Here is a 27790-nt window from a genome sequence, read left to right on the forward strand (position 1 = left end):
AACCCCGGACCTCCCGAATGCGAGGCCAGCCCTCTACCACGCCGCTAGCCCGCTCGGTGATATAAAATATATCTATATATAAATGATGTTTATAATATAGCAAATTAGAACCACAACTTTAAATAATAATAATAATAATAATAATAATAATAATAATAATAATAATAATAATAATAATAATAATAATACGCAATAGAAAGTGAAAAATATAAATTGTTGGAAAAACAGCCTCCGATTTTCTTTTAGTCAAGTGTGTCAATTACTAATGCTATGTCAGCTACCGGTGCATTTACCCTAGCCTGGTTTGAAGCATCTGTTGAGAACTCACAAATAGCGTGAGGCCTGCTATTAGGAGAAACTGACACAAAGGGGGCGTCCCTAACAACAAATTGATCTCAAGACGCTAGGGGTCTTTCCCTGACACCGATCTGCTTGGCCAATGACCTGGGTCAGCTCCCTCATAACAATTAATTACGTAGTTTTATTGCCTCTGATAACTCGATGAGATAAGAGATCCTACAAACTGGTTCAACTTCGGAATTATCAATATTTTATTCTGGCTTCCTCTAAGGAATGCAAAATAAAGAAAACACGTCTAGGAACGGGATTAGAAAGCGTCTTAATCAGTAAACTCACTCTTCTGACATTCACTAGAGTGATACAAGGTCTCGCAGCGAAACGGGGAATTATAAAAGGGCAGTTATATGTTTGAGGTCAACGTTAAACACTTTAAATTGGGAGATTCATGAGGAAGTACATTGTGTATCATCAGATGGTTCTTTTAGACGGGCAGACATTATTGCTATCAACGGACGCTTAAAACGGGCTCTTGTTCTTGACCCTACCATCCGTTTCGAAAGGAACCTAAATCAGGCCACCGAAGTTGATATTGAGAAGAAGTCCATATATGAACCTTGTCTGCCGTACCTTTCTCAAAAGTACGACGTCCCTCTTAAACAATGGTCCGTCATTGGTTTGCTGTTTGGCAGTAGAGGTTGTATTACAAAATTCACATTGACTTATCTTAAGGAACTTCACATTCCTTTTGATTATGTAAAGTCTATCCTTATAAATATTATCAAGGATTCTCTTCAAATATTACATCATCATCTCTATTTCAATTAATCAACTTATATTTGCCTTCAACCATTAACTTTCTTTTTTCTTTAATGTATCACATCACATTATATTGTACATGTTTATTGTCTTCAGGACCCTTGTGGTCACTCAAATTCTTTGAGCTGATGTCTATAATTTAGAAATTTATTATTATATACAGTTTTTTCTACGAGTAGAATGCTGTTTTGAACTACGTAATATGTTACTTTATTTTCGAAAGGTGACAGCTTCTAAATGGCCACCATTTCTCCGTTCACAATTCGCCGCATCTGTGGCTCCCTTTCATGCTACCCGGGTTCGATCCCTGGCCAGGTTGTGATACAATTTGTGGTAAACAAGGCAGGTGTTGTAGAGAGGTTTTTCGGTGTACTCCCGTTTTCTATCATTTCATCAACATATCCATCTTTCCAATTTCTCTATCGTCAGCAATATTTAAAAAAATTTGGAGTACGCTCAGTAGGTGGTACGTTCGTGGGGCACGGATAAATATATAATAGGATGCGAAACTTACTGAGTTTCCCGTAACACATGCTAGAGGCGCTATTGTAGACATTGATCTTGCTGCCGCCTATTGGGCGGTGGAGATTTTATTACATCTAGCAGCGCACCTGGTGACAAAAATATTAAACTATGCAGAAAGTATTCCCTCCCTCCCTGATCCCTATTCTCAAACTAGCCCAATTTAAAATAAAACATTTACATTTTTATTCCTCACAGCATCTTCTACTGAAAATTCTTACCGGAGCCAACAGGAAGATAAAAGAGACGATCTATTTTACACTACCCAATTAAAATATAACCAGACAGAGACAGAAAATAAAGGAAAAGGTTAGATAATTGCGACTGTATTCTTTGGGTATTCAGTGTACAGCGCAATGGAAAAGTCTGCATAAACTACTTAGATAGTTCAATTTATTATATTACTATTACTTTACAATACAATTCAACAACACTATTTTTACAACGTCCATAAACATCACTGTTTAACATACACTGCTTATACACACACGTAGTATCACTTTATGTCCACTTATTGGCTGCCATCTTGTCTTCTCGAGCAACGTCTCGAACCTCGAACGACCGGATAAATAGAGAACTCTGGTAATGTACTCAACACGTAGTTCTAATGTTCACCGCCTACGACGTCGGGCGCTGATCATCTTATTTGAGCCCCCTGCCATCAGATGGTGCTGACCGCAGTTTCGCATCCTATTACATATTTATCAATGCGTGGGGCTTTATGTGTGTGAATCCGTGTTGGACAGTAAGAGGTTTGATACAGAACTTGGTTGTGAAATGAAAGACAAGTTAACTGTAGTACAACTTTATATACTAAAGAACGTTGGTATAATAAGTAACAAATCTATTGTTTATTGCCCTGTGATTTAATTTAGTGACCAGCCTCATGGGTTAGTGGTCAGAGCTTCTGACTACAATTCATGAGGTGCCGTGTTCGATTTCCGGTTAGAACACAGGAATTTTTCCTTAAAGGGAAATGTTCCTGTGTTCGTCCATGGTCTAGAAATTAGGTTGGGCTTAGGTTTAAGACCTCTCCTGGCAGTTCATAATCATCATATCATAATATCATCAGGGCAGCGTAACTCCACCTTCCAGGCGCCCCAACCTCAGAAGTGGGTCACAAATAAGTAGGGACTGGATTTTTATGTAATTACATATTATATTCCTTTCAACCTAACCGTATATAAATAACAAATCTTTGCGAATCTTGTAATTACCATTAATTTATTAAAATTTTATACTACATATTTACCCCACATTACATATTATGGCTTGGTATTACATAAATCTACATATTTAGGGGATTTATTCATTTTTACTTCTCTAAAAGGAAAAAAGAAACTTCTGCTGGGGAAGTTTACAATTTTAAATACACAGATTTAAAAAGACTTTTTACCTAACCAAGTGAATAGAGGCACTCACCCCATACCGCCCGCTGTAAATATGAGGTAACAAAAGGCAACCTTTGTCATACAACTACCTTGTATCGTAAAAATCACTCAGAAAGTAGCGTTGCCTTCATGCGGTGGAGTGAGACGAGGACGACATGATTTGTCTCGAACTATAATTGTTCTGCACATGTCTTAACAAGCCGTTCCCATGCAATTTGCAACCTTACCCACCCTCTCCCTAATCCTTCCAGGGAAAACCCGTGTCAAGTCTGACATGAGCCGCAATAAATTAGCCGACTTTTGAAAAGAAGCTGGAGTAAAGGAACAGACTGGAAAGATGTTGAAAGATTAAAATAAATAGCTTTTCAGGTTATTGCTTGACCTCTTGACTTTAAATTTAGTAAAACTATACGGAAATGGGATTTTCCGAGCAAATAGAAAGTATGGTTCTCGGCTGGAATAATTCTTGTCTTCTGAATGAGACAGGAATGTCACTTTTCAAACAACAGTTTGTAAATACCTATTGATTTGAAGTTTTTGAAGTTTTAGTAGGTACTTTGTTTCTTACAGGGAGCAGCTAAAATGCATGTGTCCCACATCTCCTACTCCAGTAAAGCTAAACAGTGCTTGCAGTACTGTTGTGTCATTCATTTCACTCAGTTCTCTAGTTTTAGTACTTACAGTATAAAGTGCAAGTGAGTTTATCTACTGCTTTTAACTAACTAAAATCGCCCCTGTATCTTCAACTCTAACGACAAAAATAAAATCATGGATTGCGATGGACGAAGCTTTCACTGCATATGGAAAAATAGTAATGTGTGAAGTGTGCGGTAAAAAAATCGGCTGCTCTATGAAGTCACAACTGGAGAGTCTTACCTATCCTATACTTGCCAGATATTGATATTAAATATTTTCATGATTTTACATATTTTGGTACATATTCAGCTTATTTTTCTTACATAAATATGTACATATTTCACACCTTGATATTACATAAAACTCCGGTTCCTACAAATAAGCCATTGTCAGGAGAGATCAGAAATGTCAAATGATAACCTGGTGGCATTAAGGGTAACAAATTTATTTCAATTCATTCGTGTTACATTTTCTCACATTTTTCTTGAGATATAACTATATTTACTGGCTCGGTATGTGTGTTTGCTTCTATTGAATTGTATTCAGTGTCCATTGGTTCGCAAGTACTCGCGTTAGAGCTGCTATATTGAAGACAAATCTCACACAATATTTCTCTACGCTTCGCATTATGATCAATTACTTCATATATAATCTCCGTTTTACTGTGCAGGCGTACCTAACGCTTGTTCTGGCTTCAAATGCTTAGCACGTTTTAGTCCACACGTGTTGCTATACAAACAGAAGTGACGTAAAAGAATATCCATTATCGCAATTGCGTGCTATTATACAGTATACTGAGTAAACAGAAAGGATTGCCTATATTTGCACAGCGTTCTTTGAACACTTTTTCTCGTTTTGTATTATATTTATAGATTAAAATGGATGTCTAATAACAGGAGAAGCAGTTAATTCCCTACAAAAACGAAGGAGCCAAAAAGAAATAAAAATATCCTACGTTCTTTATCGATTCCAAAATAATTTATGTACAGTAGTGGCAAAAAAACCGCACCGACCCTTGTAGCTGATTTCAGAGTCTTGTTCACTCCAGAGCACGATAGACTGGTAACTAAGACTTTCGTGGTTCGAATCCTGCCTGGGAAGGAAACTTGTTTTTGTTTCTTATTCAAATCTATTCCCAATACTTTTCGATTGCTGGTAAAATTCATGTTCTGGGAATAATAAGTTAATTGAGTAGCAAAATATCGCTGCAATCGAAAAGTATTGGGAATAAATTTGAATAAGGAACAAAAAAAAGTTTCCTTCCCAAGTAGGATTCGAACCACGAAAGTCTTAGTTACCAGTCTATCGTGCTCTGGAGTGAACAAGGCTCTGAAATCAGCTACAAGGGTCGGTCCGGTTTTTTTGCCACTACTGTATATGACAAGAGAAGAAAATTAAAGTTATCCATGTACATAGTTGCAGAAGAGGTTTATATAAAAGTAATTTTCTATGAACGAAACAATAAAATGGCACATATCATACGGTCTCGCGCCGTTACCGCGTGGTCTAAGGCGTCATGCCTTAAACTAGCGATGACATTAGCGTTGGTTCGAGTATTCATGAAGGAAGAAATTTTCTCATAAAATTTCGCCCAGTGTCTGGGACCAGTGCCCACCCATCATCGTAATGAATTTGGGGAGCTACAATAGGTAGCGGTGGTGACAGGATTTTTTCTCGTTGCCAAACTTTCAGAACGGCCCCGAGGTTCACTCAGCCTTCTATAAAATTGAGTACCGGATCTTTCCCGGAGGTAAAAGGCGGTCAGAGCGTGGTGCCGACCACACCACCTCATTCTAGTGCCGAGGTCATGGAAAGCATGGGGCTCTACCTCCATGCCCCCCAAGTGCCTTCATGGCATGTTACGGGGATACCTTTACCTTTTATCTTTTTTACAATAGGTAGCGAAAACAGTTTGGGGGAACATCGTGTTAAGCACATGCTATCCCGATACCGAGGAATGTAGACGTGATGCCAGCAGAGGGCTGGTAGACTTTGATCCTTTATGGGATATCGCGCCACGGATTTTTCTTTTCGGATATTACGTAGTCTATACATTGGATACATTTTGTGGAAGGCATGGTTGTGAAAGAGCTGCTGCTCTTCCAATAGCATCGCCGTATTATTCCGGCAACTTCTCCGACACATCCGTGTGGCGTGTAGTATCAATGAACGTGAACAGGCGTTCCGTGTTGTAATCTTGTTTGAGCGAGAATGTAAAATATTTCGTGCGATCACAACTTCCGCTGTGGCTGGTTGAGTTGAAGCTTGCCTGCCCATTATGGCATTGTAAAACCTTAATCCGTTGTTTTCTGCGGAATTGTTCTTTAAATTGGACACAAAAAAACAGACACAAGAAAAACAAGGTAAAGGTATTTACAACTTTTAGTAATTCATACAACAAAACGAGGAAAAAACTAAACATTACAGAAAAATAAAATTATGTTTAGTGATGGAATTTATCTCTTAATAAACGATCCGATGAATATATTTCTCACTTGTCTCAGCGAATTCGACGCATAGTAGGAGAGTTCGACGAAAAAGATCTGTTTCTCTGTGGTAAACTAATCTATTACTTATCGTTTTTAAAATGACTATTACAGTTATACTACGTCATACTACTTTTGACAAATATAACGGTACGAAAGGATGTGTTTCAACCAAACATGGCTATTTATCGCTACAATTTTATCACCTCACTAGCATTTCTTTGTTTTTATCACTTCCCTAGCATTTGTTTCTTTGTTTGGCAACATTTTCAAACTGCAAATTCTTCGCGGAACTATACAATATGTTTTGCGATCGTCATTTGTTTACTGCATAGATAGTCAACAGAAAATGGCGGCTCCGTTCAAACGTATTGGAGGAGCTAACATTAGTGAAATAGAATTTTAGTAGGTCAATTAATATTTTATTGTATTAGAATACTTCATTTCTTCTAATCTTTATATACTTTCTTCTAATCGTGTAATAGTCAATTAAATCCCACTCGAGTTTTGATTTTCTCTAGATAATCAAACACTCTAGTGAGATTACTGTTAAAAAATGGAAAATACCTATTTTATGTTTCACTGCGATAAGATTAGAGGATGGTTATAATTAAGGGATATTCTATTGCCTTCATAAGCCTATTAAGTTCAGAAAATTATACAGAGTGTTTAAGAAATACTTCGACAAAACTTGGGGGCATGTTCCTTACAACAAAACAAGAAAAAAATGTCATATGAACATATGACCGAAAATCCTTAGTTTTTTAGTTATTAATAAAAGAACATAATGAAACATCTGTTAAGATATTGTCAGCTTGGTAGCAAGTGTTGCAACTTTAATCAATTCAGAAACTCATAACAATGAAAGTGAAAGCAAGAGGAGAACATTTTGAACATTTGTTAAGAGTTTCTGAATTGATTAATGTTGCAACACTTGCTACCAAGCTGACAATATCTAACAGATGCTTCATGATGTGCTTTCATTAATAACTAAAAAACTAATCATTTTCAGACATATATTTATATGAAGTTTTTTCCTTGTTTTGTTGTGAGGAACGTGTCCACAAGGTTTGTCAAAGTATTTCTGAAACACCCGGTATAAGCCATATGCATATCCTAATTTGTAGGCTATACATATATTTTAAATGACAATATTACATCTCCACAATATATTCCACACTCAGAAAAACACTACTATGGTTTTTTATTTAAAAATAAATAATTTCTACAAGACTAATAAAGAACAAAACAAGACAAACTTTGGTTCTGGACAAGCCACGATTGCAAGAATAATAACCGTTCAAACTTTCAATAAAATCCAAATTAGAACAATTAAACAAAAAGATAGAAATAGATTGCAATAGGCAGAAGTGAAAAATTTATGAGAACTCATTTAATATTCAATTTTAACCATGTAAGAGATGAATATAAATTCAAAATTTATACATGACTGCAATAGAAGGCAATCACCAATTCATGACCATTGGGTTTCACTATGAATTAAGAATGCCAGATCGAATATATCTTAAGACACTAATAAAATATCACTCAATAGGAAGAAGGACGTCCTTTAAGACGCCTATGATTGCACAATGGGTCCAAGAAAGTAGCTCAGATGATGTCATATTGTGTAACCAAACAGAAAAGAATGCATAATGCAATATATGCTTGCAGACAAATGTCAGACTTCAATTTTTCAACATTCAATCTTGTGCTGATCAAATGAATGAATCAATGGGACAGTGAGCTAAGTACAAATCGTTTTGCACATTAGATTATTTGTGCGTTACCATAGCAACTACGACATTGTAGTATTTCTTTATCGAGGTACACAGGATCCCACATCAGAATATTTTATAATTTATTATAGAAGCTATTACATTAGTGACGGGCGATGTGTACATATTTTAGAGCTAAAATCATCTTTACAGTCTTAAAAAAAATGTGTTAAATAACATAAATTAGAAACGTAAACAGAATTTAAGTGCTAAGTAATAAGTTAGGAGCTTTAATTTGTTCTACACATATTCTTAACTGGAATATATTATTCAATTTTATTATTAATAGTAATATACCTTGCCGAGCGAGTTGGCTCGGACGGTAACGTTAGAGACTCGCATTCTGGAGGTCCCGCGTTCAAATCCCGTGGCCGACAAATCTGACTAGGATTTTTCATGATTTCCCTCAGTCACGAAGGCAAATCACGGGTTGGAAATTTACATACTGAATCAATTACCAGTATCATAAACATTAATCAGTTACATGAACACACGACAACAGAAACAGGAACTCAACAATAACAATAAAGACGGCTTATTGGTATATTCGAAGATCCTAACACGCAATATGACCGCAGTTGTTAAAGCATGCATAAATAAACTTAACAAAATTAAATATCGCATCTAACAAGACTGTACAATTTTACTATTATTATTATTATTATTATTATTATTATTATTATTATTATTATTATTATTATTATTATTATTATTATTATTACATCAGCTTCTTGTCTATGCGGATGACGTGAATATGTTAGGAGAAAATCCACAAACGATTAGGGAAAACACGGAAATTTTACTTGAAGCAAGTAAAGCGATAGGTTTGGAAGTAAATCCCGAAAAGACAAAGTATATGATTATGTCTCGTGACCAGAATATTGTACGAAATGGAACTATAAAAATTGGAGATTTATCCTTCGAAGGGGTGGAAAAATTCAAATATCTTAGAGCAACAGTAACAAATATAAATGACACTCGGGAGGAAATTAAACGCAGAATAAATATGGAAAATGCGTGTTATTATTCGGTTGAGAAGCTTTTGTCATCTAGTCTGCTGTCAAAAAATCTGAAAGTTAGAATTTATAAAACAGTTATATTACCGGTTGTTCTGTATGGTTGTGAAACTTGGACTCTCACTCTGAGAGAGGAACATAGGTTAAGGGTGTTTGAGAATAAGGTGCCTAGGAAAATATTTGGGGCTAAGCGGGATGAAGTTACAGGAGAATGGAGAAAGCTACACAACGCAGAACTGCACGCATTGTATTCTTCACCTGACATAATTAGGAACATTAAATCCAGACGTTTGAGATGGGCAGGGCATGTAGCACGTGTGGGCGAGTCAAGAAATGCATATAGAGTGTTAGTTGGGAGACCGGAGGGAAAAAGACCTTTGGGGAGGCCGAGACGTAGATGGGAGGATAATATTAAAATGGATTTGAGAGAGGTGGGATATGATGATAGAGACTGGATTAATCTTGCACAGGATAGGGACCGATGGCGGGCTTATGTGAGGGCGGCAATGAATCTTCGGGTTCCTTAAAAGCCATTTGTAAGTAAGTAAGTATTATTATTATTATCATTATTATTATTATCATCATCATTATTATAATTATCAATATTATCAGTATCAACATTATTATAATTATCAATATTATCAGTATCAACATTATTATAATTATCAATATTATTATCATTATCATTGTATTTATTATCATTATTATTATTATTACTCAGGTACGAATATTATTATTATCATCATCATTATCACCATCATTATAATTATCAATATTATCAGTATCAACATTATTATAATTATCAATATTATTATCGTTATCATTGTATTTATTATCATTATTATTATTATTACTCAGGTACGAATATTATTATTATCATCATCATTATCACCATCATTATAATTATCAATATTATCAGTATCAACATTATTATAATTATCAATATTATTATCGTTATCATTGTATTTATTATCATTATTATTATTATTACTCAGGTACGAATATTATTATTATTATTATCATCATCATCATCATTATCACCATCATTATAATTATCAATATTGTTAATATCAATATTATTATCATTATCGTTATTATAATCATCATTATTATAATTATCAATATTATTATCATTATCATTATTATTATCAATATTGTTATTATCACCTTTATTATCATTATCATTATTATCATCATTATTATAATTACCAAGATTATTTTAATATTATCATTATTATTGTTATAGTTATCCATATTATTATTATTATTATCATAATAATTATAATTATCAATATTATTATACATTATTATTATTATTATTATTATTATTATTATTATCATTAGTATTATACTTTTTGGAGTTTTAAGTCAGTTATAATTTGTCTTTTGTTTAGATATTAAGTATTATAATATTATTCCCGTTATCATTTAGGCCTGTATCATTTGTATTATATTCATTTATAAGATTCCATATTTTCATTTTCAATTATCATTATTTTTAATTGTCTTTATTTTAATAATTATTCTCATGTAGTACTTTTATTGTAATTTCTAACATTATCAATGTTTTTGTAATGAAATTGTCATGTGATGAAGATTGGCCCTTTGGCTGTTGTATAGCACATTAAATATTAGTAAATAAATAATAAATGGATATATTATTATTATTATTATTATTATTATTATTATTACTATTATTATTATTATTTTATAACTACTTTATTATTACAAGATGATACAATAATTTTTAGGTATGAAATACTTTATCTATTTTGGGTTAATGAAAACTTTTTTCGACATTTACATAGTGTCAAAGAGTATGTACGTGTATAATGAGAAAAAAAAAGTATACTCATACTTAATCATTCCTTAAATATCGTGGTCAACTCAACCCTAAACAAGAATTCATATCTCGGAAAATATTAATTTTAGGACCATGTTTATTAGACTTTGTTCTATTGATTTGATAAATACTATCACCTCACAAAATATTAAATGCCTTTTTAACGCCCTGCATATGATTAAAGAACATAATTGATAAACTAAGTCCAATGTCGTAATTTTGGGATTACAGAGAATGCCTTCTACGTATAATCCAGAAAACGGAAGTTAATCTTTTTGCTTTAAAGACATGAAAATGAACTACAAACGGTGATATCATTCAAAATGTGATAAACTGGATTGTTACGAAACCCGTAAGAATTATAATAAGAAGGCACGTGTTACCTTCGTTACATTCAGCTTTTCAATCCTGACGTTAAAAAAAAGTATTCTCGTCACTGGGGTAGAAAAATATGTTGTGCCATAGGACCTGAAAGGACAGGACACAGTACTTCACTGTACAAGGAACATAAGAAAATTTAGAAAAGCACATAAACTGCATGGAGGGCAGATTTGCAGTTTAAGTGTGTAAGAAACTTAAAACATCTGAAATTACATATGTGAATTAGGTCACTCTTCCACTATAAAACTTTGACAACGTGCTGTGATTTGAGGTACCATGACAGGATCAGAAATCAGTTACAAAAAATAATTGTTATTAACTGACAACCTTCTCCTGAACAAAATTGGCTTTTATTATCGACGTAAAATGACAATCGATGTGGACAACTGTGCGGTTACCACAATATCCTTGACCTTGCTGACCGTTACTATGGTGTCCCATTTGTGTTTACGAGATATCGAACATCCCGAGAAATCGACTGCGTATGAAACAGTTACCTGGCATTCCACTGAATTAATACTATGTGCTTTAGGTGTCGTGATGCTTTTTTGGACAACATAACTTCCAATTTGCGTGTGGGGATATTTCAATGTATAAAAATGGTGGTTTTACACGGAATGTAATATAACGGACAGCATTTGGTAACGTCCGTTACTAGGCAACTGTGATTTTTATCTATTTAATGGTAAGTTAAGCTTTTATCCTTGTACATTTAGCTTACTGCATGCCAGAAGTGAACACACGTTACAGGATTGGATTAAATTGTATCAACTTTATGCGTTTTATATGTTTAATTATTGGGTTGGTGCATAAGTTCACAGCGTTTTTCGTTGCTATGGTAGCTGTGTCACTATAGTACTATTGAATGAATGAAAGTACAGAAAAATGCTACGAACTTATTGCACCAATCCAAGATATAGTCTGATCAGTTTGGGTATGGATAATATTAATTTATAAAGCTATTATGATAGTAGGAAAAATTTCTTGCTGGTTATATTATGATTAAAAGATGGGAGTTTCCATATATGACAATCAACAATGAATAATCTGAAAGCACAAATGAAAATCGTAGATAATTAAAATGGCTACTACAAATCAACAGCGGGCACAATGTGTTCTTTGGTATGCTAAATTTGACAGTGTTAAAAGAGTTCAAAGGGAATTTCGACGTGAGTATGGTGTGCGTAATGTACCTAAATACGATTCCGTAATGTTGTAGTATCGAACATTTGTAGAAACAGGTTCTGTGTTTAAAAAAAAAAAAACATGCAGAAGTTCGCCGGCGAAACCCAGTACGAGAAGCAGCTATCTCTTGGCTTGGCCCCCAAACTCCCCATATCTAACCCCTCCTTACTTCTTCGTGTGGGGTTTTGTTAAAGACAATGATTATTTAGAGAAACCCAGGGTCATTGATGGTCTGAGAGTAAAAATTACTCAAGCTTTTCAACAAATCACCCCTCTTATGTTGCAACGGACATGGGCTGAATTGCATCACCGTTATGAGTTGTGCAGGATGCGCAATGGGGGTCATGTTGAGCTCTGAGGAATCTCCCATCTTTCAGTGTTGTATGCACAAAGTTTTATCAAATAAGGTACAGTAGTAAATGTTTTACGGTGTTTTTTTATTTTATCCATACCCAAACGGATAACTCTGTATTTTTAATTTATCGATATACGAAATATAGTTTAAATATTGGTATAACGTAAGAGACCGAATTAAAAATCATGGAAAATATTAACATGACGAAACATTTCTTTTTTTAACATATCATACACATAGAAACATTCAACGTTTCGGAGCCGCCGTCATTGGGGATGCCAAGAAAAGCGGAACAAATGTGATAGATCCGTTACCGAGAACTATTCGTCAGACCATGAATTCAACATACAGGTTTTTCTTGTCTTTGATAGAGCTATATCTCTAACATCACGAACAAGAAAATGCTGTTTTAGAAGCTTTAGATAGAGGACTGAAAGTAGACTTCGTCTGTGTTGGCTAGCATCTCACTGGGAAGACTTTCACCTGAAAATGGAAAGAGGACGCATCCTAAAGAAATTCTACAATATGAACTTCATGAAAGATCTATTATTCCCCCGACAAAGAAAAGGTATGATGTGAAACTGTAACAGATTTCTTGGTCTAATACATGGTTGGAAGATAACGATGATGGTGACAAGAAATTAAGACTATCAGATATACCTTCAATTGTCTAATACATTCATCTATAGTTTTCTTCAAACCCAGCATTCTCCAAAGTTCTGTATTTCCGCCTTCCTCTTAGTCTATATCCAAATATCTTAATGTTGTCTATCATCTCATATCTTCTTCTGCCCCGAACTCTTCTCCCGTTCACCATTCCTTACAGTGCACCCTTCAGTAGGCAGTTTTTTCTCAACCAGTGACCCAGCCAATTCCATTTCTCTTCCTGATCAGTTTCAGCATTATTCTTTTTAGACCTACTTTTTCTATCACAGCTTCGTTTCTTATTTTGTCTTTATAGTTCACACGCTCAGTTCTTATCTACATCCATATTTCAAGAGCTCCTAGTCGTTTCTTTTCTCTTCATTGTAATGTCCATGTTTCTGGCCCATACAATGCCACACTCCATACAAAGTATTTCATTAGTCCCTTCCTTTCCAGAGGTTCGCAAAAGATGCTCCTTTTTCTATTAAAAGCTTCCTTTGCCATTGCTATCCTCCTTTTGACTTCCTGACAGCAGCTCATGTTACTGCTTATAGTACACCCCCAAGTATTTCAAGCTGTCCACTTGCTCTACTGCCTTATTTCGAATTCGCACATTTACCTTCTTTACTTTTCTTCCGATAACCATGGTCGTCATCTTGTTTGCATTTATCTTTATTCTATACTGCTCACAGCTGTCATTTGGCTTCAGTTTCTCTAGTACGGGCGAGACAATTCAAGTTTGGTTACTTTGCCGATAACGGCGAAAGTGATAGCGATATATTTCAATGGCAATTATTATATTGATACTGGAAGCTATACACTTTTGCTGTTGCAGGATGAAGTGGTGGACACGTGCGTGGAAAGGCCAGACCCTGAAGAGACACGACTTAATGTTCTACCAGAAGGAGAGTTCATCGACGGCATGCTTGGGCTTTGGGTGAGTGATCTACTTTGCTTTACCCTTAACTTTTAATTTTTTTTTTCCATTTTATGTAATCTGAAAGCTTGAACATTCTAGTTGTGAAAAAATGTATCAGTTTTGTTTAATTGAATCGCTTCATACTGAAAGGGTCTCAGTCCAACATAGTTATTTTGGGAAAACAAAAAAATAATATTTCGAAGCAATATATCACTCAAAACACATTTCAAACACATATATTTGAATGTTTATGGCTTAGTTATGGATTATTTAAGCGCATTTACCTGTTTACTACTTCACTTCCATTTAGGGAATGTAAAAGTCCCCGGACCAAGGCCCATTCTGCATAAATAGCAGGTATTCATAGACCAGGAGTCAAAATATTAAAATATTACATCTGTTAATAATATTATATTTTTTAACGTTAATTAGTCACACATAAACATTTTTTACACTTACAATTAATCATTACAAGCTATAAACAATCCTAAGAACAAGAGAAAGTGTCAATCAGTCACATTCTTTCAATTTCATATATTTTTCGTATAATAACAATTCAAATTTGGCGGTAGAGTTTTACTGTATTATTTTTCATACAGTCAGGAAGCTTGTGTGTTGAGTGCGTGCGTGCGTATGTGTGTGTTTTTGTGTGTGGTGTGTGTATGTTATTTTATAACTTTTCACACCCTCAGAATGTAGATGATTTTTCTGCATGGTCAGCTTTACAGCATTTTACAACACTAATGTTAACAAAAAGTGCACTTAGAATTGAAATATTTTCATCATTCTTGCACCAAAATAACTCTGTTTAACGCAGCTAAGGCCAAACTACAAACAGTGTCCTACTGCTTAAGAAAGTTAATTTAAAACTCCAAGATCTTAAACTTTTATGTTTATGTTTGAAATTAAAAAAAAAAATAAAATAACATTTTTCCTTAATGGGATAAGACGGAAAAACTGTTTTCACAGCTTATTCTGTGTTCTTTTAGGAGTAAGACAGTGAAAGAAATTTTGTTCTAACATAAAAACTGTGGAGCAAGGACTAAAACAAACAAATTTCAGTTTTCGCTTAAAAAATTGCCCTTCCCCCCAAAATAATTGAGGGGTTTATTTTGTGTGAAAATTCTTAATTATGTATCAAATAATCATGGAAAAAGAGTTTTTAAAATGTGGATAAAAACTGCAAATTTTTCTTTCAAGGATAGATAAGTATCTTAACAGTCAGTCAGATTTGTAAGTTAGTATGTCATTCAGTTAATTAGTCTTATAATTAGTTAATCGAAAAGATAACAGATTTCAAACCTACCTATATCTCTAACTTCGAATCGGGAAGTGAGGCCATAAACTGCTATCTTTAAAACTGCCAAAAACCCGTGTTGGCTCTATAGATTTCAGTTAAAGACGTAGTGTAGTGTAGATGCTGAGTGTGGCTTTATCACAAGATATCCATGTCATGTGTCGCCTTTGAGTGCTCAAACCACAGATCTCAGACCTACCGACATCACAAACTTCGCATTCAGAAGTGGAGCCGTAAGCCGCCATTTTTAAATCTGGCAAGAACCTATATTGGCTCCACAGATTTGTCTACGTAAGATTTTTTTTTTTGTCCTACAGAATACATCTGTTATGGTAACAATTAATATTAGAGGAGAAAAATTCGCTCCGGCGCAGGGGATCGAACCCGGATGTATTCTGTAAGACCAAAAAAATTATAATCTTTACGTAGATTCTTCGAGCAACAATGCAAATCACAGAAACCTGCAGAAAAGTATATTCTATTATCCATGTGCTAAAAAAGATAAATGTTCATCTCCCCTCTTGCTTAAAAAAATCCCTTGTGCAGACACTTGCATTTCCCTATTTCGACTATGCGGACATTTTACTGACTGACCTCTCCAGCGACAACAAAATGAAACTTCAACGTGCTCATAATTTGTGTGTACGTTTTGTAAGCAATGTTCGTAAATATGATCATATTACCCCATCCCTGGAAGCAATAGGTTGGCTTAAACTAGATAAGAAAAGAAATTTACATTCACTTCTCTTTCTCTTCGAAATCTTGAACTCTTCTATTCCTTCGTACCTGTCGTCTCGCTTCACTTACTTTTCTTCCCACCATAATCTGAACACACGCTCTCGTCATGAAACAATACTAACAATACCATCCCATCGCACCTCCTCATACTCATCTTCTTTCACAATAGCCCTGCCAAGACTCTGGAATTCGCTACCTGCTAGCATGAGGGACTGTCGAAATAAAATTCAATTCAAACGCAAACTTACTAGGCACTTGGTCAGTAATTGATTTCTTGTAAATAGTTTCTTTAATCTATCACAAAATATTTCAATATTCAGTAATTTCATCACTATACAATTTTGTTATTCTAGATTTAATTTGTAATTCAGTAAATATAAAATATTCTTTGTTTCTCTATGATAAATTATCTAGCTTTAATTATTCAGGTAATCTTTTCGTACTTTGATTTTATTGTAATTGTAAATTTAATACTAATTGTAATGTTATTTGTAATTGTAATTGTAAATTTAATACTAATTGTAATTTTATTGTTGATATTGTAGTTGGAATCTCCTGGTAGAGGGGCAGAGAAGGCCTGACGGCCTTATCTCTACCAGGTTAAATAAATAAATACTACTAAATAAATACTACATATTACTGTACAGATCACTGTGCATATTACTATGGAATCCCGGCCATCAAGTCACTCAACTGAGTGCGCTCCTTGTATAATGGCAACATATATGCCCAACTTGGAGTCAGGCCACAAAGGGAAAAACACTGGAGGAGAGGGGTTCGATCCAGTTTTGTGAATTTAACTTCGGCTTAGCTCAATGGTGAGAGTGCTTGGTACGTAGAAACACGGATCCGGGTTCGATCCCCGGCACCGGAGCGGATTTTTCTCCTCTAATATTAATTGTCCACATATTTGTGTTATATTAAGGCTCCGGATCTATGAAATTTCTAACCTCTACATTTTTACATCAATTAATCTGAAACTTTTACCACATATTTCTTACATTTTGGACATGAAATACACAAATTTTCACTTTGATATTCCAATTAATTTACTTAGGCCTACAATTATTTTAATACTTTATTATAATTGTCCCAATTTTCAAAGTTTACGTAATTTTTCTTTAAATTCATATTGAATTTATTCCTGATAGATATATTAAATATGACACATACTTTTCATATTTTTCCAATTACTTTTTGAGAAAAAATATTTACTCTTCTAGTTATTAATTTTTCGATTGTTTACAACTTATCACATCCTCAACGCATGGTGATGTGAACACTTTCAATAGCAAAAGAAAATAAATGTGTCAGTTTACTTCACATGCTTTTGTCATTGGGCCAAAATAACCACATATTTATAAAACTGAAACATTATTTTATTTTTTAGATTAGAGTATTTCCATGGGAACTGAAGTAAATGTAAAACATTCTATAACAATTGAAGTAAATAACGATATTTTATTCAAAAATGAAATTAACTAAAAGAGACGTATCCATAAGAGGTGAAATACGTGATATTATCTTGATTTCATAATTGAGCTAAGTGAGCGATGTTTCCGCGGCACAGGACGAAAGCTTCGTGTCCGACCTGGTGGGCGGCCTAGCCGAGGGTGAGCTGTTCGAGGACCCTGACTTCCCTGCCAACTCCAGCTCTCTCAGCTACTCCGACCCTGACGACGACGCTCTGGCAGACATTGCCTGGCTCAGACCCCACGAGCTGTCAGAGGATCCTAACATGTTCGTGGACGGGGTGAGCCGCAGTGACGTCAAGCAGGGCGACCTGGGGGACTGCTGGTTCCTGTCGGCCTGTGCCGCCCTGTCCAGGAAGCCGGAGCTCATAGAAAAGGTGAGACAACTGAGGTGGCATAGCGTAACATTTGACCTAGAGGAAGATGTTACGGTAGTGACGTAACAAAACTTTTGACAGTGTCGTAACGTGACTCTTTAAGAAGAGAAAGTTGTTAAGGCAACGCCATAGAGTGATATTTATCTATAGTGAGGATCACGTAAGAACAGTTCCTGAAAGGTTAATTTGTCCGTCTCTTCAGTGATGCCAACTAATACCAGATATCACCAAAGACGGTAAAATCACAATGCCATGTATAATAATAATAATAATAATAATAATAATAATAATAATAATAATAATAATAATAGATATTTGTCAGCCAACTTTACAATTCATAATTATGGTGAACCATCACATTTCTGCTTTTCGATCCACCACCCCATTAATACATACTACCCTTTTCTACTAATATATTCATTTGCCAAGTATTTCTTGCTTAGGCTACTTCCTATTCTTCTGTTTTAAATGAATTGCTATCTGTTCTTCTCTATCTATCCTATTCTATTCTCTCTCTCATACCTAGACTGTCTCCCTTCCATTTCTCGCTTTCTTATTAAATATTGCATATTCCCTTCCGTAATAATTTATGTAATTTATTTATTTGTAATAATAATATATTATTAGGGGAGAGTTGGGTAGTATCGGACATCGGGTAATATCGGACATTGCGTTTCTTTCATCTACCACTGGTGGTAGTACCTGAATGACATGGTTACGTAACTGTATGCGACATCACAGAAACGTAACCATGTCATTCATGTACTATCATCTGGTTGTAGATGAAACAAACTTACTGTCCGATATTACCCGATGTCCGATACTATCCAACTCTCCCCTAACAATAACAGTGTCTTGCTTATTTACTTATTTAACACATTCCGCCTTTATGTTGGGAGAGGTTTTCTAAATGGTTCAATAATTTGTGAAAGAGTAGGCCTATATTTTTCTCCTGAACCTCTCCACATCATGTTGGTAATTAGTAGATTAATATGATCTAATATGAAAATGTATTTTGTCTGACAACATAAAATTCATTGCTTTGACTGAACAGTTTACTATTCACGAGACCTAACCTAAAAATGTATTTTGTTTGATCATGTGAAATGATTAGTATGAATTCCGAAAACGAATGCCACTTTGAAATGTATGCTTAAGAATAATTTCGAGGGAAAAATTGTGCCGGGGCCGGGTATCGAACCCGGGACCTTTGGTTAAACGTACGAACGCTCTTACCAACTGAACTACCCGTGAACTCTACCAGACACAGATCCAATTTTTCTCTCTATATCCACAGAACTCAAAGTGGGCTGACAACCGTCAAGCAACCAACACTGAGTGCACACTAACTCTGTGTGATTTAAATTGTGGTTTTCTGTTAACGAACAGTCACGTGTATTATGTAAATCGAGGTTTCAGGTATAATTCCCTGTAAAGTTTATTTGAATAATGTCAAGGGAAAAATTGTTCCGGGGTCGGGTATCGAACCCGGGACCTTTGGTTAAACGTACGAACGCTCTTACCAACTGAACTACCCGGGAACTCTACCAGACACAGATCCAATTTTTCTCTCTATAGCCACAGAACTCAAAGTGCGCTGACAACCGTCAAGCAACCAACACTGAGTGCACACTAACTCTGTGTGATTTAAATTGTGGTTTTCTGTTAACGAACAGTCACGTGTATTATGTAAATCGAGGTTTCAGGTATAATTCCCTGTAAAGTTTATTTGAATAATGTCAAGGGAAAAATTGTTCCGGGGTCGGGTATCGAACCCGGGACCTTTGGTTAAAGTACGAACGCTCTTACCAACTGAACTACCCGGGAACTCTACCAGACACAGATCCAATTTTTCTCTCTATATCCACAGAACTCAAAGTGGGCTGACAACCGTCAAGCAACCAACACTGAGTGCACGCTAACTCTGTGTGATTTAAATTGTGGTTTTCTGTTAACGAACAGTGACGTGTATCATGCAAATCAACTTTACAGTGAGTTATACCTGAAACCTTGATTTGTATGCTTAAGAATATTTACTCCTAATAATTTTGCTATTCTAGTTATAATTGCTGTCCCTGTGAGCATAATTACTTCCTCATTTTCGTCTTTCTTCAGTTCATCATACATATGAACTATAGATTCCTGAAGGGTACTCTGAATGGCACACACTTTCTTTTTTCGAGGAGTCACTGCCGTGCTATTTTCTCTCTTTGGTATTATTGCAATAAAAATCTAAACACGAAACAAATTAATTAAAATGTGAAATGGCATTCCTATCAATCACCCAAGTGCATGTATCACATCGTATGTTATATTTATTTACACTTATCCGACTATGATCTTGAATTGTAACCACAACGCAACGCAAAATATAAAATAACAAGTATGTATTAATATTAATAAGTAGAAAAAAGTAAATCCATGGCGCTACAGCCCTGAAGGGCCAAGTCCGACCAGCCGGCTGCCAGCCTCACGTTCACATGCCGAAGCAGAGGTGGACGATCATCCAACCAGAATGGAGGTATCGTGTGGTCAGCACGATGAACCTCCAGCCGTTATAGCTGGTTTGCTGAACCGGATTTCGCTACCTATCGTAGCTCCCCAAGTGCATCACGATGCTGGGTGGGCACCGGTCCCATACACTGGCCGAAATTTCATGAGAAAATTTCTTCTCTCATGAGGACTCGAAACAGCGCGCATTCCATAACGCGAGCCCTAGGCAGGATGCCTTAGACCACGACGCCACGGCGCGGGAATATTAATATTAATACTGATAATTAATTAGTACTTACTTACTTACAAATGGCTTTTAAGGAACCCGAAGGTTCATTGCCGCCCTCACATAAGCCCGCCAGCGGTCCCTATCCTGTGCAAGATTAATCCAGTCTCTATCATCATACCCCACCTCCCTCAAATCCATTTTAATATTATCCTCCCATCTACGTCTCGGCCTCCCTAAAGGTCTTTTTCCCTCCGGTCTCCCAACTAACACTCTATATGCATTTCTGGATTCGCCCATACGTGCTACATGCCCTGCCCATCTCAAACGTCTGGATTTAATGTTCCTAATTATGTCAGGTGAAGAATACAATGCGTGCAGTTCTGTGTTGTGTAACTTTCTCCATTCTCCTGTAATTTCATCCCGCTTAGCCCCAAATATTTTCCTAAGCACCTTATTCTCAAACACCCTGAACCTATGTTCCTCTCTCAGAGTGAGAGTCCAAGTTTCACAACCATACAGAAGAACCGGTAATATAACTGTTTTATAAATTCTAACTTTCAGATTTTTGGACAGCAGACTGGATGATAAGAGCTTCTCAACCGAATAATAACACGCATTTCCCATATTTATTCTGCGTTTAATTTCCTCCCGAGTGTCATTTATATTTGTTACTGTTGCTCCAAGATATTTGAATTTTTCCATCTCTTCGAAGGATAAATCTCCAATTTTTATATTTCCATTTCGTACAATATTCTGGTCACGAGACATAATCATATACTTTGTCTTTTCGGGATTTACTTCCAAACCGATAGTAATTAGTACTATGTTAAAATTTCACTAGCCTCCAGTAATCGACTCAGAAATCTAGAACAATTTTAATTTTATAAAATTTCACTACTGTCAATGGATGTTACTGCTGCCAACATAACAGTTATAAAATCACTACCAGTTGTATTTCTCAGTACCGAAATTCGAAACGAAGTTGGCAAAAGAAAATTCAACCTTCAAACAAGAAAATCACCATAATCCACTAGCTTATTATGTAGTAATGGGGGGAAAATGGTTAGATTTCACCCTTAGGGTATTAAGTAAGCTGATCCGGACTATAGAAAGGGCTGTTATACAGTAACATTGCGCAACATTTGACCTAGAGCAAGCTGTTATGGTAGTGACGTAGGACAGTTTTTGACAGTGTTGCAACGTGACTCTTTAAGTAGAGAAAATCGTTATGACAATGCCATAGAGTGACACTTTATCTAGAAAGGACTCTTATACGTACAGTAGCATTGCATAACATTTGAACTAGAGACAGCTGTTGTGGTAGTGATGTAGTGAAACTTTTGAGTGACGTAACGTGACTCTTTTAACTGGAGACAGATCGTCATGATAGGCAGGTAACTAAACTATTGCTACCCCTCCCCCAAGAAAATTCAATACATTTAACTCTAGATGTTCTGTTTTATACTTTCATTTTGATATATGTAAATAAATAAAACAACTTGCCCTCACTCCTAACACAATTCTTATCCATCTCTGTGGAGTAAGAATTAGTATGTCTGTCCGTGAAACGAGCGGGCCGGGTTTTAAATCCTACGTAGGACAAGTTACTTTGGTGAGGTTTTTTCCAAGGTTTTCTCTCAACCAATGTCAGCAGTATTGCTGGGTAATTTTCGGCGTTGGGCGTCGGACTCATTTCGCCATCTTTAATTAAAATGTCACTATCATCATTATCACAGTCCGGATTAAGTTCACGGGCAGCGTGCTGTATTCATACAAAAGCGATGTCGTTCGGCCAAATACCTTACTATAATAATACCGGACAGCTGTATACTAGCAGCATTGGCGTGAGTGCGAAATATCGCGGACCTGACATCTAGCGGAGGGGGATGGAATTACGGCCACATATACAAATATTAACATTGTGGGATTCGGACTATTGTTCAAAATGTGAGTTACTAATGTGGAATAATATACGAAACACTTAAGAAATGTTGAATAGTATTTAATGTAAAATCATTACCTTATATCAGATCTGCATATTATGAGAATATTGCATACTTCATATTACTTTCCGTAATTATTAATTGTTACCGGTACATATTTTTTCTTTGCTTTAGTGAGACAAAATCAGTTCTGACATTAGGAATGAATTTACAATAATGCTTTATGTACCCATTGCCGACAACTGCAAAAATAAAAATGGTAGTATTCTGATGCTTGTAATAATTATTAGTAAAGGCATGTAGACAACAATAAAACTTAATTTGCTAAAACCTTAAAATTTCCAATATATTTTATATATTATACTAGTGGCTTGTGCAGCAAATGCTGCAAACCAAGTTCATTACAGTAGAAGTTCAAATTCAAATTTTTCAAATTTATTTCCAATGAAGAATACCAGACATTTTGGAAGTTATTTGCTTCCATAATAAACATATCCCTCTGAATGGTTTTCTTCATGCTAAATACTTTTTATCGAACCTATACATCTTCAGTTCTTGAGTTTCAATGCGAAAACGCAAGTAACAATGTCAGGACGATCAGTCGGTTTTTCATGTGGGAGTGAAGCAATAGGTCATTGAGGATTGTAGGTTAGAGTAATGAAAATATCAGATTTGCCATGCTTTCCAACAACAAACATAGCGTCTTGTATAGCTGCTGCATGTTTCGTGAACTACCTTGAAATGTAGAGGGTAGAATCATTTTATCCTGCCAAGTATCTTGCTAAAGTGATCGGCACACTAACAACATTTTGTAGGCCTCTTATTTTATCAGTAAGTAATACCTTCTGGTCTTCCCTTAGGCATTATAATTTTTGTGCATCCTCCAGACAGTACTGAAGAGAATTACACATATAAATATCTATATCACTTACTTACAAATGGAGGTTCATTGCTGCCCTCATATATATAAGCCCACTATCGGTACCTCTCCTGAGCAAGATTAATCCAGTCTCTACCATCATATCTCACCTCTCTCAAATTCATTTTAATATTATCCTCCCATTTACGTTTTTGGGATGAGGACAATAGTACCACACTTAGCTTCTGTGGAAAATACGGGTCAGTTTTCTATCAAGCCTAGGGACATAAGGAGAAGGATCTCTAAATTGAAAACTCATAAATCAGTAGGACCTGATGGTATCGCCGGAGACGTACTAAAATTGGGAGGGGAAGCCATGATTCCCTATCTAGTGCGTATATTTGAAATATCAATTAACAACGGTACTGTCCCGCGAGATTGGAAAGATGCAATAGTGGTGCCAATTTATAAGTCAGGGTCTCGCTCAGATACAAAAAATTACAGACCGGTCAGCCTCACCTCTGTGGTTTGCAAACAGATGGAACACTTGATTTCAGCTTATCTAAGGCAGCATTGGGATGACTCAAATTGGTTACATAACTGTCAGCATGGATTTCGGGGGGGGCTATTCATGTGAGAGTCAATTAGTAACGGTATGTCAGGATTTAGAAGACGGAATAGATTCCAATAGCCAAGTAGATGCAGTGATTATTGACTTTTCACACGCATTCGATGTAGTCCCACACGATATATTGTTGGTTAAACTACAATCAACGGGGATTGACTTCAGAGTGCTCCAGTGGATCAAGGAATTTTTAACTTGTCGTACTCAGAGAGTACGGGTAGGGGAGGAATTATCGAACCCAATTGAAATTACTTCCGGGGTCCCGCAGGGGAGTGCCTTGGGGCCTCTTCTATTCTTGGCTTTTGTAAATGATCTGCCAGTTAATATCTTGTCTAGGGTTCGCTTATTCGCGGATGATTGTATGTTATACAGGGAAATAAAAAGTCATGAAGATACTACTCTTCTCCAGAATGACCTCAATAGAATAAATGATTGGGCAATAGCCAACAAAATGAAAATAAATTCTCTAAAGAGCAAAGCCATCAGCTTTACAAGGAAAAGAAATAAAATAGTCGCATCGTATACGTTAGGGGGTGAAACCATTCCGGAAGTTAACAAATGTAAATACCTCGAAATAACATTTAGCAGCGATCTCGGCTCGGGGGAACACGTTACAGACACAGCGGGAAAAGCATGGAGAGCGTTACACTTTGTGATGAGGGTACTAAGAAAAGGTTCTGATAAATCCAAAGAGATTGCATATAAATCACTAGTACGTCCAGTAATGGAATATGGTGCTGCATGTTGGGATCCTTACAGATTAGAACATATTAAGACACTGGAAAAGATTCAAAAACGGGCTCTTAAGTGTTGTCGGAAAAATTCACCATTAAAATGGGACACACTCACGGACAGGAGAATGCGAATTCGATTATGCGCACTGTTCAAAACATACAGAGGTGAGCCTGCCTGGAGAGAAATAAAAAATAGGTTGCAGCCGCCAAATTACTCTTCAAGGAACGACCACACATATAAATTGAGGGAAAGGAGACAGAGGACGGACACTGGAAAGTTTTCTTTTCTCAATCGTACTATCAGGGACTGGAATGCTTTACCTGCAGACTTACTAAAGGCTTTACCAACAACCAAAAATGTATTTAAAAATAGGCTTAAGGACCTTACTAATAGACGGTAATTATACACAGTATTTAAAGAGTGTAAATGATATGTTGTTATTGAAGTGTTGTATCAGTGAAGAATTATGTTGTGTCAGTGAAGTGTGTTGTATCAGTGAAGAAGTATGTTGTGTCAGTGAAGTGTGCTGTGTAAGTGAAACGTGTTTCTGTCAGTGAAGCTGTATAGGTTATAGTGGCAGTGCAAAGTATTTGAACAGTGAAATGTTTTTGAAGTGTTAGTGAAATCAGGATAGCATCAGTGAAATGTGTCGTAGTTCCAGTGCAGTGAGTGAGTTGACAGCGAAATGAGTGTAATTTGAAAGGTACTTGTGCAGATATGAACATATACTCGTGAGTTTTAGTTCGATCTTAGTTTTAAGATACAAACTAGAATATTTCAAATGTTATTTTAAGTGATCGTTTCATTTAATTTAGTATATTCCCTGTTGTTGTTTTTGTTATTATTATTATTATTATTATTATTATTATTATTAGTATTAATTATTAGTATTATCATTAATTGTATTTTTTATTAATTGTGTTTATTATTGTCATTATTGAATGTAATTAGTTACCACTGCCACCGGGTATATACCCATTGCAGTGTGAATAAATACATACATACATACCTCCCTTAAGGTCTTTTCCCTTCAGGTCTTCCAACTAACACTCTATATGCATTTCTATATTAACCCATACATGCTACATGCGCTGCCATCTCAAAAATCTGGATTTAATGTTCCTAATTATGTTAGGTGAAGAATACAATGCGTGCAGTTCTCCGTTCTCCTATAACTTCATTCCTCTTAGTCCCAAATATTTTACTAAGCATCCTATTTTCGAACACCCTTAATCTCTCTTCCTCGTCCAAGTTTCACAACCATAAAGAACAACCAATAGCATAACTGTTTTATAAATTCTAACTTTCAGCTTTAAATATCTACACTACACCACTATTAAATATAATATCGAAAAGATCCATACCACTTGATTAATAACTATAAAAATATTTCATTTTTATAACAAAATTGTTATCTTATGTAAGTTTTGTATAGACTACTATATAGCCATCACTCAGTAAATATTACAGAAATGAAGATCTAACTTCAAAAATTCTCTACGTCTACTTATATAAACCCAAAATGTTTCACTTTCATATCACCAATACAGCATTAATCTGTATGATTAGTAACAAAACTCACATCATGGCATTCACTATAATAATATTTCATTTTTAATGGTAATAATGTCATCAAACATTCCTAAGTTTTGTAGTTTTTAATATCCAACGCACAGACAGCTCTACTCAGAAAATTACACACCAGAGAATTTGACCTGTAAATTCGTTTTAATAAGTCATGAAGTTTTTAATAACCAATATTACAGAAACGTTCTGAAAAAGTTACACAAATGAAGATCGACATATTGGAATTATGATGTCAGAGAATCTGAGCCATCTCAACTCTAAATATGTCAGCAATCCTGCAAGTCGTAGCCTTCGTGTGATATTGTTTATTGTACTGTGTTTGTGTTTTGTTTTATTCTGAGAACTCATTAGGCTATACAAACAAGGAAGCGAGTATCAAGTCGGCCGTGATTAGGCCTATGTATTTCTCAAAACTGACGACAGATGGATTTTGAAAAATACGAAAATGATGTAGGAAAATTGACATTTCACTGAAAACTACTACTTTTCCGAAAAAATTTGGGTTCCAAGCTTCAAAATGAGGGGTTATTTATTAAAATCCGTTCAGCCGTTTTCCCGTAATTTCCATTACCAGTTCAAATTATATATATAGATATTCTATTAATTTATTAGGCCTAAATAAAAAAGCTAATTTTTATTATTCTATCAACACAGAGACAAAGGCATTAGGCCTAATGACGAATTTTGTTGACTCACGTTTCATGAACTGTCGGAAATCGAAAGTACGATTTGGAGCAATTTGTAATGCTGCAATTGTCACAATTATAAACAGCACATAGTATACACCCTGACATTTTAACACAGCACTAATTAATAAAACTATTAACTAGCCCAGCAACAATATACATTGCAGTTGATTACAGCTTGTTTCGCGAGCATCTCCACACCGGCAGGTAGGTAGCAGCACCAGCGTCGTTCGCACGCAAAACTGCTAGCTGTCCGGTATTATTATAGTAAGGTATTTGGTTCGGCGACAAAATTATTCACAGAACTGAAGTTTTAATTTCTTTCTTAGCAACTGACAAACATTTGACTATCTGTGTTACCTTGACGACTATCTTAGCTTTTGCATTATAGGTGAGAGCGATTTTATAACAGATTTGAATACAAAAAACATAGTAACATATAGGCTATCACTTAGTTTTTTGGGCATTGACATACA

At 35.5% G+C, this 27790-nt stretch overlaps 1 protein-coding gene across 1 annotated transcript in view; it reads left to right on the forward strand.

Annotated features, from left to right (window-relative positions):
• LOC138702969 (calpain-A-like) overlaps positions 1-27790 on the forward strand; it is a 76614-nt gene that overhangs the window by 38499 nt on the left and 10325 nt on the right. Inside the window, exons 3-4 of the mRNA XM_069830409.1 lie at positions 14190-14291; positions 17879-18157. Of these exons, the coding sequence (XP_069686510.1) occupies positions 14190-14291; positions 17879-18157 (381 nt within the window). The remainder of the gene's footprint in view (positions 1-14189; positions 14292-17878; positions 18158-27790) is intronic.

The sequence above is a fragment of the Periplaneta americana genome, chromosome 7, assembly GCF_040183065.1.
Source record: "Periplaneta americana isolate PAMFEO1 chromosome 7, P.americana_PAMFEO1_priV1, whole genome shotgun sequence".
NCBI lineage: Eukaryota > Metazoa > Arthropoda > Insecta > Blattodea > Blattidae > Periplaneta > Periplaneta americana.